Genomic DNA, 19,307 nt, shown 5'->3' with positions numbered 1-19,307 from the left:
CTAATGCTATGCCATAGCATATTATTGATCAGGGTCATCAGCATTCTGCTTATACAGTCTGCCTCAGCACTCTGTTATTCAGCCTGTTGAAGCAAATTGTTTAATCAGAGTACCAACTAGATGGCACGGAGGATGGTAAGCTAGCTGCTATCGTAACTGAATGGGACTCTGTGCAGTGAAGGTCCCAATCACAACCCTAACTGACGGCAAGTATTTTACCGCTTTTAGATTCTGAGATCAACTCTGATCATGCCATCTAAAGGGTTAATGCAGGACATTTCCAATCCTATGGCTGATAGAAGCCTGTACTTGCCAGTATGAGGCACTATCAGCTTGTTAGTGTGTATGCCCTGTGTTTTAAGGTGGTAAAACTGCATCATACTGCCAATTTGTGATATTGGTTTAAAGGATTATTCACATATCAGCTTGATATCTTCTATCAATAACATAGAGGATAACAATCTGTTCAATGATTGTCCAAACACTAGGGCCCCTGTCAATCGCCAGGATGGGGATATAACTCACCCTAGAATACTCCCAGTCCTTTGGAAAGGAGATATAAAGCTCAGATGGGAATACCTCTTAAAGCTTTATTTAGGACAGGAACTCTTTGCCAGAGGAAGTGGTCATGGTGAACTGAAAAAAAGTAGTTTACAAGGTGCCTGATTGCATTTCTGGAGAGTAACAACATTACAGGTTTTTAGATTTATAGGGACAGTACGTTGATCCAGGGATTGCCAGATTTGGAGTTGGGAAGGAATTTTTTTTGCCCTTGGTATGGGGCAATTGGCATTAGCCTCATGAGGCTTTTTTGCCTTCCTCTGGATAAACACAGTAGGGACACAATCAGAATATTGGCTGAATTTGATAGCCTCTTGTCTTTTTTCAACCTTATAAACTATGTAACCACTGATTTAATGGGGTATTCCGGCCAAAATTTTTTATCCCCTATCCAAAGAATAAGGGATAAGATGTCTGATCATGGGGGCCTGTGGCTGAATCTCCAGTTTCATGCCCCCTCCCATAGACATGAATGGAGGGGGCGTGGCATGACGTCACGTCCCCAGTCACAGAAACCCGGAGGTTTCCGAAACTGGACATAGAATGCGGGTGCTGCAGGAAGATTGCGGGGGGTCTCAGCAGCAGGCCCCCGCGATCAGACATCTTATCCCCTATCCATTGGATAGGGGATAAAATGTTTTTGCATATTTTGCTTTAGTAAATAGCAATTCCACTTTAATATTCAAATAGGTTTTATGAAGCATCACCTGCAGGGGATGTAACAAGGGGTACTCTGGAGGAAAAATATATGTTTTCAAATCAACTGGTGCCAACAAGTTATACAGATTTGTAAGTTAAATCTTAAAGGGGTACTCCGGTAGTCAACGTGTTTTTCCGTTTTTGACTTACCCTATTTGTTTTGTTTCATTTCTATTCTTGTTGTTTAGCCTACTCTATTTCCGTTCTATGTTGTCTTTTTAGCCCCCACTTAGTTTTCCTATCTTTGCTTCTATTTCCTGTTTCTTGCTGTGCTGAAAACTACAAATCCCAGCATGCCACATGCCTTGCTTGTTTGGGGCGGCTCCTTTTTTTTTTGTTTGTTTGTTCCGCCCTTTACTCATCCTACTATTTTCCCGGGTCAGCCCCCTTGTACACAGCACACTAATATAATCAGCCTTGGTTGGGATACACTGTCATACACACAAAAGGGACTACAACTCCCAGCATGTCATTCAGGAGTCTTCAGTCTGTGGTATAACACCAGCATGCTGCCTCTGTAGTCTCCTGGGGGTTGTAGTTCACCACACCTCTGTAGGGCATACACCAGTGTTTCCCAACCAGGGTGCCTCCAGGTGTTGCAAAACTACAACTCCCAGCATGCCCTGACAGCCTTTGGGCATGCTATGAGTTGTAGTTTTGCAACAGCTGGAGGCACACTGGTTGGGAAACACTGGTGTAACATGATGTGTATGCAGAATAGGCTAGAACAGTGTTTCCCAACCAGTGTGCCTCCAGCTGTTGCAAATCTACAACTCCCAGCATGCCCAAAGTCTGTCAGGACATTCAGGGAGTTGTCGTTTTGCAACAGCTGGAGGCACACTGGTTTGTAAACACTAGCATACACACACAAACTACATGGACTACAACTCCCAGCATGTGTCATTCAGGAGTCCCCCCTCTTCCTTCACATATAGGGGGAGATTTATCAAAACCTGTGCAGAGGAAAACTGCAGTTGCCCATAGCAACCAGTTGCCCATAGCAACCAATCAGCTTGCTGCTTTCATTTTTATGAAGGCCTGTGAAAAATGAAAGAAGCAATCTGATTGGTTGCTATGGGCAACTGGGCAAGTTTTCCTCTGCACAGGTTTTGATAAATCTCCCCCATAGAGATCATTCCCAGTATGAGATTTATTCCCCTGCAGTCCATACATCCCCAGCCCGTGCACCTTCCCATCCTCCCCTTCAGATAACACTTACGTTCTCTGTGAGGTCCTTCTCCTGTGCAGACCTGCGTCCTTAGAATACAGAGCAGGGGGGAGGGGAGGTGAGGAGCTGTGTACTCAGCTGGATGAGATGAGGGGGCGTGGCTTATTCCTCTTATGCAGACAGAGAGAAAAAAAAAAGCTGTGACATCTTGTCCACCACAGACTCAGAACTGTGGACAACGGTAAAAGAAAAGATGCCATATAGTCAAAAAAATTAACCACCGGAGTGCCCCTTTAAGCCTTTCTGTACTTATCAAAGGATGCTCCAAAGAAAGTTGCATCGTTCTTTCCAGTCTGACCACAGTGCTCTCTGCTGCCACCTCGGTCCATATCAGGAACTGTCTGGAGCAGAAGAGGTTTGCTTTGGGAATTTGCTTATGCCCTGTACACTTCCTATAATAGACAGAGGTGGCAGCATATAGAGGACCAAGTCCAGACTTGTATGAGCTGCAAAACTTTCTCTGGAGCATATAGCAGCTGATAAGTACTAGAAGGCTTAACATTTTTAAATATACATTTTCTATAAATAATATACAAATCTGTTTAACTTTCTGGCACCAGTTGATTTAAAAATGTTTTCCCCTCTGCAGTACCCCTTTAATATAAGACTAAGTATTGTGAATCAGTAGGGTTGAAAGATAGAATAGCAGACATCACATCTAAAACTGGCATAAAATTAATTTGGAAAAAAAATTCAGTCCCATGTGCAGTTAAATGTAAAACATCTTTGTTAATTTTTCTAATATTTGTGTCCCTTTTGTCACTAGACTCACTCAGCAAGGAATTGCACAAAGTTATTTCACCCAGGTGGGTGAATGATGAAATTGTAAATCAGCATTTTTCAACCAGTGTGTGGGAAGAACAAAATTAGTTTTGCATGTCATTTCATAGTCCTGGCCATGTATGGTGTTAATCTTTGGGTCCTTCTTCACTTGTTGCAGATGTTTTTCTGTGTTCTATATATTCCACAGCTCCATATAGCAAAATTCCAACAACAACAACACACATTAATATGTAGAGTTTGATGTACACGCATAAAAATGAGCTGAATCCAAATGCAATGGCAAATCCAAGAGATTCCCAGAGAGAGAAATTGGCAAAGGCTGCTTCCTTATTCTTTTCAAATAGTACACCATATAATGCTGCAAGATAAGACCAATAATTAGAAACATTTACTCATTGCATAGCAATGTAATGAATCAAAGTAATTGTGCTCACAAAATTTGTTATATCAATTAGAGATGAGCGAACTTACAGTAAATTCGATTCGTCACAAACTTCTCGGCTCGGCAGTTGATGCTTATCCTGCATAAATTAGTTCAGCCTTCAGTTGCTCCGGTGGGCTGGAAAAGGTGGATACAGTCCTAGGAGACTCTTTCCTAGGAATGTATCCACTTTTTCCAGCCCACTGGAGCACCTGAAAGCTGAACTAATTTATGCAGGATAAGACATCAACTGCCGAGCAGAGAAGTTCGTGACAAATCGAATTTACTGTAAGTTCGCTCATCTCTAATATCAATACTTCAGTTTGTTACATAAATACCGTTAAGATAATTCAGCTGGAACTTTTAAAAAAGACCACCTCTTTGAGAAGACCCTTTATCCAGACAAGATTTTCTCTGACAGATTTTTAGTTCCACATTTATTATGCATTCTTTGAGAAGAAAATTTTAGGTGGAAGTCTCAGAGAGGTTTTACCGTATCATGTGTAGCCAAAACATTGCCTATTGACTGCTTTCCGTTATAGGAATTTTGCATATGTCCTTTCTGCTAACATGTTTGTGCAACTGGATGTATGCCTACCCTACCTCTTAAGGACGCAGGACATACCTGTACTCCCTGCGCCCGCTTCCCTGCTATGACGTGGGCTCATGAGCTGACCCCGCATCATAGCTGGGTGGTCCTGGCGGCTATCAGCCGCCAGAACACGTGTCTAATTCCGGAAATCACTGATTTCAGTGATGCCCAGCATTTACCCCTTGGACGCGGCGATCAAAGTTGATTGCTGAGTCTAAAGTGAAAGTAAACCATTCCTGGCAACTTAGTCGGGCTGTTTGGGACTGCCGCAGTGAAATTGTGGCATCCCAAATGGCTGAGAGGATGGGGGAAGGGTCCCTACCTGCCTCTCACCGTTCGATTGGTAATCTGCTGCTCCATGCCTGCTCAGCAGGCTGAAGCAGCAGAGCGACGATAACACTGATCAATGCTATGCTATGCAAAAAAATTGTGTAAAAAAGGTTAAAAAAAAGTTAATAAATGTGATTTAACCCCTTCCCTAATAAAAGTTTGAATCACCCCCCTTTTTCCATGTAACCCCTTGGAGCCCATTATAACCCTAAGCCCATTATAACCCTAAGGACAGGAGCATTTTTTGTAAATCTGACCACTATCACTTTATGTATTAATAACTCTGGGATGCTTTTACTTATAAATTTGATTCTGAGATTGTTTTTTCGTGACATATTCTATTTTATGTTAGTGGTAAATTTACATCGATACTTGCTTCATTTCTTGGTGAAAAATTCAAAACTTTCTGGAAAAATTCAAAAATTTAGCATTTTTCTAACTTTCAAGCACTTTGCTTGTAAGGAAAAGGGACATGTCAAATACATTTCATATTGATTCACATATACAATATGTCTACTTTATGATTGCATCATAAAATTGACATGTTTTAGCTTTTTGAACACAATAGAGGACTTCAAAATATAGCAGCAATTTTAAAATTGTTCCCGAAAATTTCAAAATCGGAATTTTTCAGGGACCAGTTAAGTTTAGAAGGGAATTTGAGGGCCTTTATGTTGGAAATCCCCTATAATCGACCCCATTATGAAAACTGCACCCCTCAAAGTATTCAAAATGACATTCAAAAAGTTTATTAACCCTTTAGGTGTTTTACAGGAAGAGCAGCAAAATGGAGGGGAAAAATAAATATCTAAATTTTTTACACTAAAATGTTATCGTAGCCCCATTTTTTTTCATTTTTTACAAGGGGTAAAAGGAAAAAAGGCCCCCCAAAACTTGTAATTCCTTTTCTCTCGAGTAAGGAAATACCTCATATGTGGATGTAAATTGCTCTGTGGGTGGATTAGAGGGCTCAGAAGGGAAGGAGCAACAATGGCATTTTGGAGAGCGAATTTAGCTGAAATGGGTTTTGGGGGGCATGTCCCATTTAGGAAGCCCCCATGATGCCAGAACAGTAAAAAAAAAAAAAACACATGGCATACAATTTTGGAAACTACACCCCTCAAGGAATGTAACAAGGGGTACAGTGAGCCTTAAGATCCTTCAGGTGATTGACAAATGGGATGTGAAAATGAAAAATTTGATTTTAACACTAAAATGCTGGTGTTACCCCAAACTTTTCATTTTCACAAGGAGTAATAGGAGAAAATGCCCCACAAAATTTGTAACCCCATTTCTCTCGAGTAAGGAAATACCTCATATGTGAATGTAAAGTGCTCTGTGGGTTCACTAGAGGGCTCAGAAGGGAAGGAGCGACATTGGTCTTGGAAAGCGAATTTTGCTGAAATGGTTTTTGGGGGGCATGTCGCATTTAGGAAGCCCTTATGATGCCAGAACAGTAAAAAACACATGGCATACTATTTTGGAAACAACACCCCTTAAAGAACGTAACAAGGGGTACAGTGAGCCTTAACACCCCACAGGTGATTGACGAACTTTCGTAAAATTGGGACGTAAAAATAAAAAAAAATTTTTTTTTCAATAAAATGCTGGTGTTACCTCAAATTTTTCATTTTCACAAGGGTTAATAGGAGAAAAAGCCCCCAAAATGTTTTAACCCCATTTCTTCTGAGTATGGAAATACCCCATGCGGATGTAAAGTGCTCTGCGGACAAACTACAATCCTCAGATGAGAAATGGCGCCATTGGGCTTTTGAAGAGAGAATTTGTAACCAAACCCCCCATGGTGCCAGAACAGTGGACCCCCCACATGTGACCCCATTTTGGAAACTACACCCCTCACAGAATTTAATAAGGGGTGCAGTGAGCATTTACACCCCATTGACATTTGACAGATCTTTGGAACAGTGGGCTGTGCAAATGAAAAATAACAGTTTTCCTTTCTACGGACGACTGTTCAAAAAATCTGTCAGACATCTGTGGGGCGTAAAAGCTCATTGTACCCCTTATAACATTCTGAGAGGGGTGTAGTTTCCAAAATGGGGTCACATGTGGGGGGGGATGGGGTTTGGCACCACTGTTCTGGCACCATGGGGGCTTTGTAAACACACACAGCCTTCAATTCCAGGCTAATTCTCTCTCAAAAAGCCTAATGGCGCCCCTTCTCTTCTGAGCATTGTAGTTCGCCCACAGAGCACTTTACATCCACATATGGGTTGTGGAAAAAAGCCCCCCCCCCCCCAAAACTTGTAATTCCTTTTCTCTTGAGTAAGGAAATACCTCATATGTGGATGTAAATTGCTCTGTGGGTGGACTAGAGGGCTCAGAAGGGAAGGAGCGACAATGGCATTTTGGAGATCGAATTTTGCTGAAATGGGTTTTGGGGGGCATGTCCCATTTAGGAAGCCCCCATGATGCCAGAACAGTAAAAAAAAACACATGGCATACAATTTTGGAAACTACACCCCTCAAGGAATGTAACAAGGGGTACAGTGATCCTTAAGACCCTACAGGTGATTGACAAACTTTCGTTAAAGTGGGATGTGAAAATGAAAATTTTTATTTTTAACACTAAAATGCTGGTGTTACCCCAAACTTTTCATTTTCACAAGGAGTAATAGGAGAAAATGCCCTACAAAATTTGCAACCCCATTTCTCTCGAGTAAGGAAATACCTCATATGTGAATGTAAAGTGCTCTGTGGGTTCACTAGAGGGCTCAGAAGGGAAGGAGCGACATTGGGCTTGGAAAGCGAATTTTGCTGAAATGGTTTTGGGGGGGCATGTCGAATTTAGGAAGCCCCCATGATGCCAGAACAGTAAAAAAAAACACATGGCATACTATTTTGGAAACAACACCCCTTAAGGAATGTAACAAGGGGTACAGAGAGCCTTAAGACCCCACAGGTGATTGACGAAAATTCGTAAAATTGGGACGTAAAAATAAAAATGCTGTTAATAGTTAAGGGTTAATAGGAGGGTTAATAGGAGAAAAAGCCCCCAAAATGTTTTAACCCCATTTCTTCTGAGTATAGAAATACCCCATGTAAAGTGCTCTGCGGACAAACTACAATCCTCAGATGAGAAATGGCGCCATTGGGCTTTTGAAGAGAGAATTTGTAACCAAACCCCCATGGTGCCAGAACAGTGGACCCCCCACATGTGACCCCATTTTGGAAACTACACCCCTCACAGAATTTAGTAAGGGGTGCAGTGAGCATTTACACCTCACTGGCATTTGACAGATCTTTGGAACAGTGGGCTGTGCAAATGAAAAATAACAGTTTTCATTTTTACGGACGACTGTTCAAAAAATCTGTCAGACATCTGTGGGGCCTAAAAGCTCACTGTACCCCTTATAACATTCCCGAGCTACACCCGAGAGGGGTGTAGTTTCCAAAATGGGGTCACATGTGCGGGGGGGGGGCGGGGGTGGGTTGGGGTTTGGCACCACTGTTCTGGCACCATGGGGCTTTGTAAACACACATGGCCTTCAATTCCAGCCTAATTCTCTCTCAAAAAGCCCAATGGTGCCCCCTTCTCTTCTGAGCATTGTAGTTTTCCCACAGAGCACTTTACATCCACATATGGGTTATTCCCTTTTTTCCTATTACTTCTTGTGAAAATGAAAAATTTGGGGTAACACCAGGATTTCAGGGAAATGTTTTATTTTTTATTTTCATGTCCAACTTTAACGAAAATTTGTCAAAGACCTGTGGAGTGTTAAGGCTCACTACACCCCTTGTTACGTTCCTTGAGGGGTGATGTTTCCAAAATGTGTTTTTTTTTTTTTGCATTCATGTCAGAACCGCTGTAACGATCAGCCACCCCTGTGCAAATCCCCAATTTAGGCTTCAAATGTACATTGCGCTCTCTCACTCCTGAGCAATGCAGTTCGTCCGCAGAGCATTTGATGTCCACATATGGGGTATTTCCGTACTCTGAAGAAATTGTGTTAGAAATTTTGGGGGTCTTTTTCTCCTTTTATCTCTTGTGAAAATGAAAAGTATGGTTCAACAACAGCATGTTAGTGTAAAAATGTTTTTTTTTTTTTACACTAACATGCTGGTGTAGCCCCCAACTTTACCTTTTCATAAGGGGTAAAAGGAGAAAAATCCCCCCAAAATTTGTAACGCAAATACCCCATATGTGGCTCTAAACTGTTGCCTTGAAATACAACAGGGCTCGGAAGTGAGAGAGCGCCATGCGCATTTGAGGCCTACAGGAGGAATTTGCAATAGGGTCAGACGCGGATACAAGGATGGGGCTTGTTTCCACCAAAACCCTACAGCAGTGTTTGCCAAACAGGGTGCCTCCAGCTGTTGCAAGACTCCCAGCCTGCCAGGACAGTCTATGTTGTTTTGCAACAGCTGGAGGCTCTGTTTAGGGAACACTGCCGTATGAGACGTTTTTCATTTTTATTGGGGGGGGGGGGGGACGGAGACGTGTAAGGGGGTGTACAGTGGTCCCTCAACATACAATGGTAATTCCTTCCAAATGAACCATCGTTTGTTGAAACCATCATATGTTGAGAGATCCGTGCAATGTTAAATATAGGAAGGTATACTCACCTGTCCCCACCGCTCCGAACCATCACCGCTTCCCTGGATGTTGCCGACCATCGCTGTTGCGGAGTCCCCGTGGTGTCCCCGCCACTCCAGACCGTCTCCGCTGCTCAGGATCGTCGTTCCGTATCGCCGTCATCACGTCTCTACGCACGCCGCTCCTATTGAATGACGGGACGGCGTGCCCGGCGACATGATGACGACGATGGAGAGCCACGTCGATGCAGGGATCCCGAAGAGGACGGTCCGGAGCGCCGGGGACATGTCAGTGATCGTCACCGGACCACACGGGGCCCCTTAAATGGCTATCCGGCGGCAGCTGAAGCAGTCTGCGCTGTCGGATAGCCGCTTATGCGATGGCCCTGATATACAAAAGCATCGCATGTTGATGTTGCCTTCAACATGCGATGGCGTCTGAGTGCCATCGTATGTTGAAATTATCGATTGTCGGGGCCATCGTAGGTCGGGGGGGGGGGGTCACTGTATATGTAGTGTTTTACTTTTTATTATTTGGTAGTGTAGTGTTTTTAGGGTACATTCACACAGGCGGGGGTTCACTATGAGTTTTCTGCTGGAAGTTTTAGCTGTGGCGGAAACTTTGCCGCAGCTCAAACTTGTAGAAGGAAACTCACTGTAAACCACCGCCCATGTGAATGTACCCTGTACATTCACATGGGAGGGGGGTGCCCCAAACCTTCAGCTGTGGCAAAACTACAACTCCCAGAATGCACTGACAGACCGTACATGCTGGGAGTTGTAGTTTTGCAACAGCTGTAGGCAGACTGGTGGGGAACCAATGAGTTAAGAAACAGACTCTAGCTCAGTGATTCCAACCCGTGTACCTCCAGCTGGTGCAAAACTACAACTCCCAGCATGTACGGTCTGTCAGTTCATTCTGGGAGTTGTAGTTTTGCAACAGCTGGAGGCACACGGGTTGGAATCACTGAGTCGGGAAACAGACTCTAGCTCAGGGGTCTCAAACTCCTGGCCCACCGGCCATTTGCAGCCCGCGGAACGAAAGTTTGTGGCCCGCAGCAGGGATGTAGTGAAGAAAACTGTGTCTTGAAGCAGTTCTGTGTTCTGAGCAGAGCAGAGACTGCACACCCCCCATCAACCAATCACAGTGTCCGAGCACTCAGCACAGTGACTCAGAACTTTCCTCAGCTATTTGGGACACGGAACGCTTCAAGACATAGTTTTCTTCACTACTCCGGAGAGGAGAAGTGCAGTGCAGTACAGGTAAGGTTGTCTATGTGTGTCTGTCTGTCTGTCTATGTGTGTCTGTCTGTCTGTCTATGTGTGTGTGTGTGTGCATGTGTGTCTGTCTATGTGTGTGTGTGTGCATGTGTCTGTCTGTGTGTGTGTGTGTGTGTGTCTGTCTGTCTGTCTGTCTATGTGTGTGTGTGTGTGTGCATGTGTGTCTGTCTGTCTGTGTGTGTATGTGCATGTGTGTGTGTCTGTCTGGCTATGTGTGTGTGTGTGCATGTGCATGTGTTGGTGTGTGTGTGTGTGTGTGTGTCTGTCTGTCTGTCTATGTGTGTGTGTGTGTGCATGTGTGTCTGTCTGTCTGTGTGTGTGTGCATGTGTGTCTGTCTGTCTGTCTGTCTATGTGTGTGTATGTGCATGTGTGGTTGTCTGTCTGTCTATGTGTGTGTTTGTGTGCATCTGTTGGTGTCTGTGTGCATGTGTTGGTGTCTGTCTGTATGTGTGTGCATGTGTGTGTGTGTGTGTGTGTGTCTGTCTGTCTATGTGTGTGTGTGTCTGTCTGTCTGTCTATGTGTGTGTGTGTGTGTGTCTGTCTATGTGTGTGTGTCTGTCTATGTGTGTGTGGCTGTCTGTCTGTCTGTCTGTGTGTGTGCGCGTGTGTGTGTGTGCATGTGTGGTTGTCTGTCTGTCTCTGTGTGTGTGTTGGTGTCTGTGTGTGTGTGCATGTATGTGTGTGTGCATGTGTGTGTGTGTCTGTGTGTGCACGTTTGGGTGTCTGTCTGTATGTGCATGTGTGGGTGTCTGTCTGTCTATGTGTGTGTGCATGTGTGTGTCTGTCTTTGTGTGTGTGCATGTGTGAGTGTGTGTGTGTATGTCTGTCTATGTGTGTGTCTGTCTATGTGTGTGTGCATGTGTTAGTGTCTGTCTGTGTGTGTGAGTCTGGGGGGAGGGGGGTAATCGACAATGCTACCTAATGTGGGGAACCTGCCTCTAACTAATGTGGGGAACCTGCTGCTACCTAATGTCGGGAACCTGCTACTACCCAATGTCGGGAACCTGCTGCCTACCCAATGTGGGGAACCTGCTGACTACCCAATGTGGACAACCTGCTGCCTACCTAATGTGGGGAACCTGCTGCCTACCCAATGTGGGGAACCTGCTACTACCTAATGTCGGGAACCTGCTACTACCTAATGTGGGGAACCTGCTGCCTACCTAATGTTGGGAACCTACTGCCTACCTAATGTTGGGAACCTGCTGCCTACCTAATGTGGGGAACCTGCTGCCTACCTAATGTGGGGAACCCCCAGAAGTAGCACCCCCCATCATCCGTCAGCTCATGCTATTACCACACAGGGTAGGGGGAATGGGGGGGGGGGTGTTTGCTGGTGGGTGACGGGGGTGCTACTGCTGCTGGAGGGTGTTGCTGGTGGATGATGAGGGGCGTATGATGAGGGCATTATATGTAATGGGCGCATGCGGCCCAGCCTCACCCAGTTGCTACCTCCAGTGGCCCCCGGATAATTTGAGTTTGAGACCCCTGCTCTAGCTCAGTGTTTCCCAACCAGTGTGCCTACAGCTGTTGCAAAACTACAATTCCCAGCATGCCCAGACAGTCAGGAATACTGAGCATGTAGTTCTGCAATATCTGGCCCTTCAGATGTTGCAGAACTACAAATCCCAACATGCCTGGCAGTCTGGGCATGCCAGGAGTTTGTGTCTGTCTGTCTGTCTATGTGTGTGTGTGTGTGCATGTGTGTCTGTCCATGTGTGTGTGTGTGTGCATGTGTGTCTGTCTGTCTATGTGTGTGTGTGTGTGTGTGTGCATGTGTGGTTGTCTGTCTCTGTGTGTGTGTGTGTGCGCGTGTGTGTGTCTGTCTGTGTGTGTGCATGTGTGGGTGTCTGTCTGTCTGTATGTACATGTGTGGGTGTCTGTCTATGTGTGTGTGCATGTGTGTGTCTGTCTTTGTGTGTGTGCATGTGTGGGTGTCTGTCTATGTGTGTGTGTCTGTCTATGTGTGTGTGTGCATGTGTTAGTGTCTGTGTGTGTGTGAGTCTGGGGGGAGGGGGGTAATCGACAATGCTACCTAATGTAGGGAACCTGCCTCTACCTAATGTGGGGAACCTGCTACTACTTAATGTGGGGAGCCTGCTACTGCCTAATGTGGGGAACCTGCTTCTACCTAATGTGGGGAACCTGCTGCCTACCTAATGTGGGGAACCTGCTGCCTACCTAATGTGGGGAACCTGCTGCATACCTAATGTGGGGAACCTGCTGCTACCTAATGTGGGGAACCTGCTGCCTAACTCATGTAGGGAACCTGCTACTACCTAATGTCGGGAACCTGCTACTACCCAATGTGGGGAACCTGCTACTACTTAATGTTGGGAACCTGCTGCCTACCTAATGTGGGGAACCTGCTGCCTACCTAATGTGGGGAACCCCCAGAAGTAGCACCCCCCATCATCCGTCAGCTCATGCTATTACCACACGGGGTAGGGGAAATGGGGGGGGGGGGGGGTTGCTGGTTTGTGATGGGGGTGCTACTGCTGGTGGAGGGTGTTGCTGGTGGATGATGAGGGGCGTATGATGAGGGCATTATATGTAATGGGCGCATGCGGCCCAGCCTCACCCAGTTGCTACCTCCAGTGGCCCCCGGATAATTTGAGTTTGAGACCCCTGCTCTAGCTCAGTGTTTCCCAACCAGTGTGCCTACAGCTGTTGCAAAACTACAATTCCCAGCATGCCCAGACAGTCAGGAGTGCTGGGCATGTAGTTCTGCAATATCTGGCCCTTCAGATGTTGCAGAACTACAAATCCCAACATGCCTGGACAGTCTGGGCATGCCAGGAGTTGTAGTTATGCAACGACTGGGGAAGAACAGTTCTGAGACCGCTAAGTAGTGGTCTCCAAATTGTAGCCCTCCAGATGTTGCAAAACTACAACTCCAAGCATGCCCAGACTGTCCAGGCATGCTGAGAGTTGTGGTTCTGCAACATCTGAAGGGACAGATATTGCAGAACTACACCACCCAGCATCCCTGACTGTCTGGGCATGCTAAGAATTGTACGTTTGCAACATCTGGAGGGCTACAGTTTGGAGACCACCCTATAGTGGCCTCCAAACTGTGCCACTTCAGATGTTGCAAAACTACAACTCCCAGCATGCCCAGACAGTCAGCGAATGCTGTAAGTTGTAGTTTTGCAACATCTGGGGGACCACAGTTTAGAGACCACTACACAGTGGTCTCCAAACTGTGGCCCTCCAGATGTTGCAAAACTACAACTCCCAGCATGTCCAGACCACCAAAGGCGATCTTCACTGCAGCCTCCTCCACCGCCGCACATTCCGGCCGCACTCCTCCTGCTGCCACCGCTGCGCCAGGATGCCGCCGGTCCGGGTAAGCCGGCCATGATCCCCCCCCCTTGCCACACTCGTTCTCCCCCGCTCTGCCCGGACTTCGATCGGTGGGCAGAGCGGGGGAAATTAACTCTAACCCCTCCCGCCCCCAACTGCCATTGGTGGTCATACTGACCGAACAATGGCAGGGGATAGGAGGAGGTGGCAGCACAGACAGCTCTGATCATCCTTATTTTTAGACAGCTCCGATCATCCTTATTGTCCGGGCGATCGGGTCACCGCAAATCGCCAGTCTGAATTGACTGGCGATTTGCTGTGATCGCCGACATGGTGGGGTCTCAAGACCCCCCCTAGGCATTGCCACAGGATGCCTGCTGATAGATATCAGCAGTCATCCTGGACCGATCACCGCGCGGCGAGCGGCGGTGATCGGAAATGCGGAGGGCGTACATGTACGCCCTCCATCCTTAAGTACCGGGACGCGAGGGCGTATCCATACGCCCTCCATCCCCAACAGGTAAAAAAAAAATGTAAACAAAGATAAACATAAACAAATATGGTATCGCCGCGTGCATAAATGTCCAAATTATAAAAGTATAGCATTAATTAAACCGGTCAATGGCGTGTACGTAAAAAAATATTCCAAAGTCCAAAATTGCGTATTTTGGATAATTTTTTATACCCTAAAAAAATCTATAAAAGGCAATCAAAAAGTCCAATGAAAAGAAAAAGGGTACTGATAAAAACTACGGACCACGGCGCAAAAAATTAAACATCCAATGGTCTTTTCTGGACCATTGTAACTTGAAACCAGACTCGACATACAATGCTACAGACAATCCAGATCTGTGAAACGTGTCAATGGCTGGAAGATCTGACTAATTAGAATGGGCATTTTACTGCCAAAACACCTGTATTACTGACGTGCATGCACTGACTGGCTGTCTGATAGCACCTCCCTACAGTTCAGGGTGGTACTACATGTTCTGTACTACTCTCTACCTGTGCCAGGGTTTGCTGCTCCTTTGGACACTAGGTAAGAGCAGCTCCATTTTACTTTTTTAGGACATTGTTTGTACTGTACAGTACCCTGAAGAAGCTCCTGTCCTCTACATAGACAGTGATTACAGCTCCCAGCAGATCTTTCTTACTTTCATATGTAAGGACTAGCTTTATCTGTATAAGTTATCTACTTATTTTTCTTTAATCCTTTTTCCTATTTTTGAATGACATTTTGGGGCTTCAGAACCAATTACCAGGTTTCCATAGAGTTATAGGGGGAGATTTATCAAAACCTGTGCAAAGGAAAAATTTCCCAGTTGCCCATAGCAACCAATCAGCTCGCTTCTTTCATTTTAAACAAGCCCTCTGCAAAATGAAAAAAGCGAGCTGATTGGTTGATATGGGCAACTGGGCAACTTTTCCTCTGGACAGGTTTTGATAAATCTCCCCCATAGTCTCAACATACAATGGTCGTCCTGGAACCAATTAATATTGCAACTTGAGGGACCACTGTATATGGAAAAATAAAAAAGTTATAGGGGTCAGAAGATGACAATTTTAAACATACAAATTTTGATGCATGTAGTTATAATTGTTTTTAAAGTAGTATAATCAAATAAAACCCCAGGACTGGTGCATAGCAAATGTGGTGCCAATATTTAAAAAGGGGTCAAAAGGTGACCCCAGGAATTATAGGCCTGTTAGTTTAACCTCCGTTGTATGTACATTTTTAAGGGGTTTTCTAAGAGATGCTATTTTGGAGTATCTTGATAAAAATAAATGTATGACACCATATCAGCATGGGTTTATGAGTGATCGATCCTGTCAAACTAACCTGATCAGCTTTTATGAGGAGGTGAGCTCCAGACTGGACCAGGGGGAATCGCTGGATGTCATATATCTGGATTTTTCCAAAGAATTTGATACGGTTTCACATAAAAGGTTGGTGCATAAAATGAGAAGGTTTGGGCTGGGGGAGAATGTGTGCAAGTGGGTAAGTAACTGGCTCTGTGATAGGAAACAGAGGGTGGTTATTAATGGTACTTATTCTGGTTGGGTGACTGTTAATAGTGGGATACCACAGGGGTCAGTCTTGGGTCCTGTTCTATTTAATATATTTATTAATGACCATGTAGAGGGGTTGAATAGTAAAGTAGCAATCTTTGCAGATGATACTAAACTCTGTAAAGCGGTCAACACTATAAAGGTCAGTGCACTGTTACAAATGGATCTGGATAGGTTGGAGGTTTGGGCTGGGAAGTGGCAGATGAGGTTCAACACTGATAAATGTAAGGCAATGCACATGGGTAAGAAAAATCCGGGCTGGGATTATGTATTAAATGGGAGCACATCTGGGACGACTGATGTGTAAAAGGACTTGGGAGTCTTAGTTAATAGTAAATTTAGCTGTAGTGACCAGTGTCGGGCAGCTGCTGCCAAGGCAGATAAAAACATGGGGTGCATCAATAGGGGCATAGATGCCCATGACAAGGAAATAATTCTACCACTGTACAAATCACTAGTCTTGCCATACATAGAATACTGTATACCGTACTGGGCACCAGTTTACAAGAAAGATATAGTGGAGCTGGAGAGGGTTCAAAGACGGGCAACCAGGGTAATACGGGGAATGGGAGGACTACAGTACCTAGAAAGATTATCAGAATTAGGGTTATTTAGTTTAGAAAAAAGAAGGCTTAGGGGTGACCTAATAACTATGTATAAATATATCAGGGGACAGTACAGAGATCTTTTCCACGATCTATTCATACCCAGGACTGTATCTATAACAAGGGGGCATCCTCTTCATCATGAGGAAAGAAGGTTTCTGCACCATCACAGACGGGGGTTCTTTACTGTAAGATCAGTGAGATTGTGGAATTCCTGAGGAGGTGGTCATGGTTAACTTGGAGAATAATAACATTACAGGTTATGGATTCTAGATTTATAGGCACAGAAGTTGATCTTTTCTGATTGCCATATTTGGAGTTGGGAAGGAATTTTTACCTAGAGTATGATGTTTTTTTTTGCCTTCCTCTGGATCAACTCAGTAGGGACTCATTAGGATTACAGGTTTAACTTGATGGACTCTGGTCTTTTTTTTAACCTTATGAACTATGTTACTATTAGAGAAGAGCGAACTTTTGAAAAATTCAATTCAGCCGATTCGGTGAATTTCCTGAAAAAATGTATTTCGGGTCGAATTAATTTGCGGCGAATCTATATTTAAAAAAGGCTATTTCTGGCCTACAGAGAGCCTCAATAAGGGTGTAGAATACTTTTCTTTGTTCTAACACGCATATGGAGTGTGCTGGGGTAGTTAAATAATACTGTTATTCAGTATGACATGCAGATTACAGGCATCAGAATTAGAATCACAGCCACAGAGCAGCACAATAAGAGAGCCTGGAGGTGGCATCAGTATGAGGAGACCATATAGTGGCTGAATGACACAGCATGGAGGTTTTGGCAGCATGAGGAGACCATATAGTGGCTGAATGACACAGCGTGGAGGTGTTGGCAGAATGAGGAGACCATAAAGTGGCTGAATGACACAGCGTGGAGTTGTTGGCAGCATGAGGAAACCATATAGTGGCTGAATGACACAGCTTGGATGTGGCTGAAGCATGAGTAGACCATATAGTGGCTAAATGACACAGCGTGGAGGTGTTGGCAGCATGAAGAGACCATATTGTTGCTGAATGAAACAGCCTGGAGCTGACAGTAGCATGAGTAGACTCTAGGGCTTCACAATCCCTAAGATTAAAAGATTAATTTTGAGATTAAAATTGAAGATTTATGGTAGCTAGTGCTACCATAAAAAATTTTCGGCCCCGCAGCATCAGTAAATCATTGGCTGAATGACACAGCCTGGAGTTGGCAAAAGCATGAGGAGACCATTGAAATTTAACATTTTTAAATCTAAATTTAAGATTTTTTTAATTGAACTTGAGGATTTTAAAATTTAAGTTTTAACTCTGAGGTTTTAGTGTTCTGGGCCACGGCGTGTGGGTACAAAGGACCAAATCTAACAAGGAGTCCCATGTCACATGGGAGCACAATGACAGAGCCTGGAGGTGGCATCAGTATGAGAAGACCCTATAGTGGCTGAATGAATGCCTGGAGTTTGTGGCAGCATGGGGAGACCATATAGTGTCTGAATGGCACAGCCTGGAGGTGGCGTAAGCATGAGAAGAGACATATAGTGTCTGAATGGCACAGCCTGGAGTTGGCTGAAGCATGAGGATACCAAATAGTGTCTGAATGGCACAGCCTGGAGGTGGCTTAAGCATGAGAAGAGACCATATAGTGGCTGAATGGCACAGTCTGGAGTTGGCTGAAGCATGAGTTGGCTGAAGCATATATAATATATATATTATATAGTGTCTGAATAGCAAAGCCTGGAGGCGGCAGCAACAGCATCAGGAGTCCCGAAGGTGTGGTGAAAAATGTTTTGATGCGGAGGAATGTTTGTAACTGGGGAGCAGAGCCTTAAATCTGTTTGACACTATCCATATTTGTGAAGTGTTTTTGTGGCACCATGGTCAATCTACTCTGATGCATCAGGCATTGGTGGGTGGAAATCCTGCCTGATCCATGCCTGATTCATCTTCACAAAGGTCAGTCTCTCCACATTTTTAATGGACAGACGAGTATTCCTTGGGGTGACTATGACTCCCGCCGCACTAAACACCCGCTCTGATGGCACACTACTGGCTGGGCAGGACAGCTTTTCCAGGGCAAACTCTGCTAGTTGCGGCCACAAATCAAGTTTGGCTGCCCAGAAGTCCAGCAGATCTTCAAGGTGTGTTGGCATGGGCATGTCAAGGTATGCCACCACCTGCTGGTTCAGGCCCTGCTCCTGGTCTACCTGCTGCTGACGAGTTGCTTCACTATGCAGGTAAAGAAAGGTACTTATCAGTGATTGTAGACTCAGGCTGCTGCTGATGGAGCTGGTACTGTTTTTAAAGGCATAGTATTGGTGTCACAAGATACATTACCTTTGACAGTATATATATATATATATATATATATATATATATATATATCATTTGTCTGGGATGACTTGAGTTTAATTTTTCACTCTTTAATCAGTGAACAACACATGCAGCGTCTTTTGCAGGAGGGGGGACATATCGATATAGCCTGAATAGGACGCTCATCTAGTATTTAAAGTCTACCTGGGGCTATTAGATTCTGAAGGTTTTTCAAATGTCTAAAGGTAATAATGCGGGATAAACTGTCTATAGTAATTAGCGAATCCGAGAAATCGCTGAATGGCCTTGAGGCCAGAAGGACGAGGCCATTCCAGGACGGCAGAGAGTTTGGTAGGGTCCATTTGAAGCCCCTTGGCAGAGATGATGTAGCCCAAGAAGGGGAGACTGGTGCGGTCGAATAAGCACTTTGGCACTTTGGCATTGAGGCGGTTCTTCCTGAGACGGGAGAGCACCAAGCGGACATGAGTTCGGTGTTGATCCAAGTTAGAAGAGAAGATGAGGATGTCGTCCAAATAGACTACGACACAGGTATAGAGCAGGTCTCT

General features: G+C 44.9%; 1 protein-coding gene across 1 annotated transcript in view; it reads right to left on the bottom strand.

The window, feature by feature from the left end:
* Positions 1-3,367: 3,367 nt before the first annotated feature.
* The window catches only part of LOC130360771 (protein unc-93 homolog A-like), a 193,126-nt gene continuing 177,186 nt past the window's right edge, over positions 3,368-19,307 (bottom strand). The window contains exon 8 of the mRNA XM_056563340.1: positions 3,368-3,629. Coding sequence (XP_056419315.1) covers positions 3,397-3,629 — 233 coding nt within the window. The 3' untranslated portion in view covers positions 3,368-3,396. The remainder of the gene's footprint in view (positions 3,630-19,307) is intronic.

This window comes from Hyla sarda, chromosome 3 (genome assembly GCF_029499605.1).
Source record: "Hyla sarda isolate aHylSar1 chromosome 3, aHylSar1.hap1, whole genome shotgun sequence".
Classification (NCBI taxonomy): Eukaryota; Metazoa; Chordata; class Amphibia; order Anura; family Hylidae; genus Hyla; species Hyla sarda.
The sequence above is the reverse complement of the archived record's forward strand: the minus strand, read 5'-3'. Positions and strand labels throughout refer to the sequence as shown.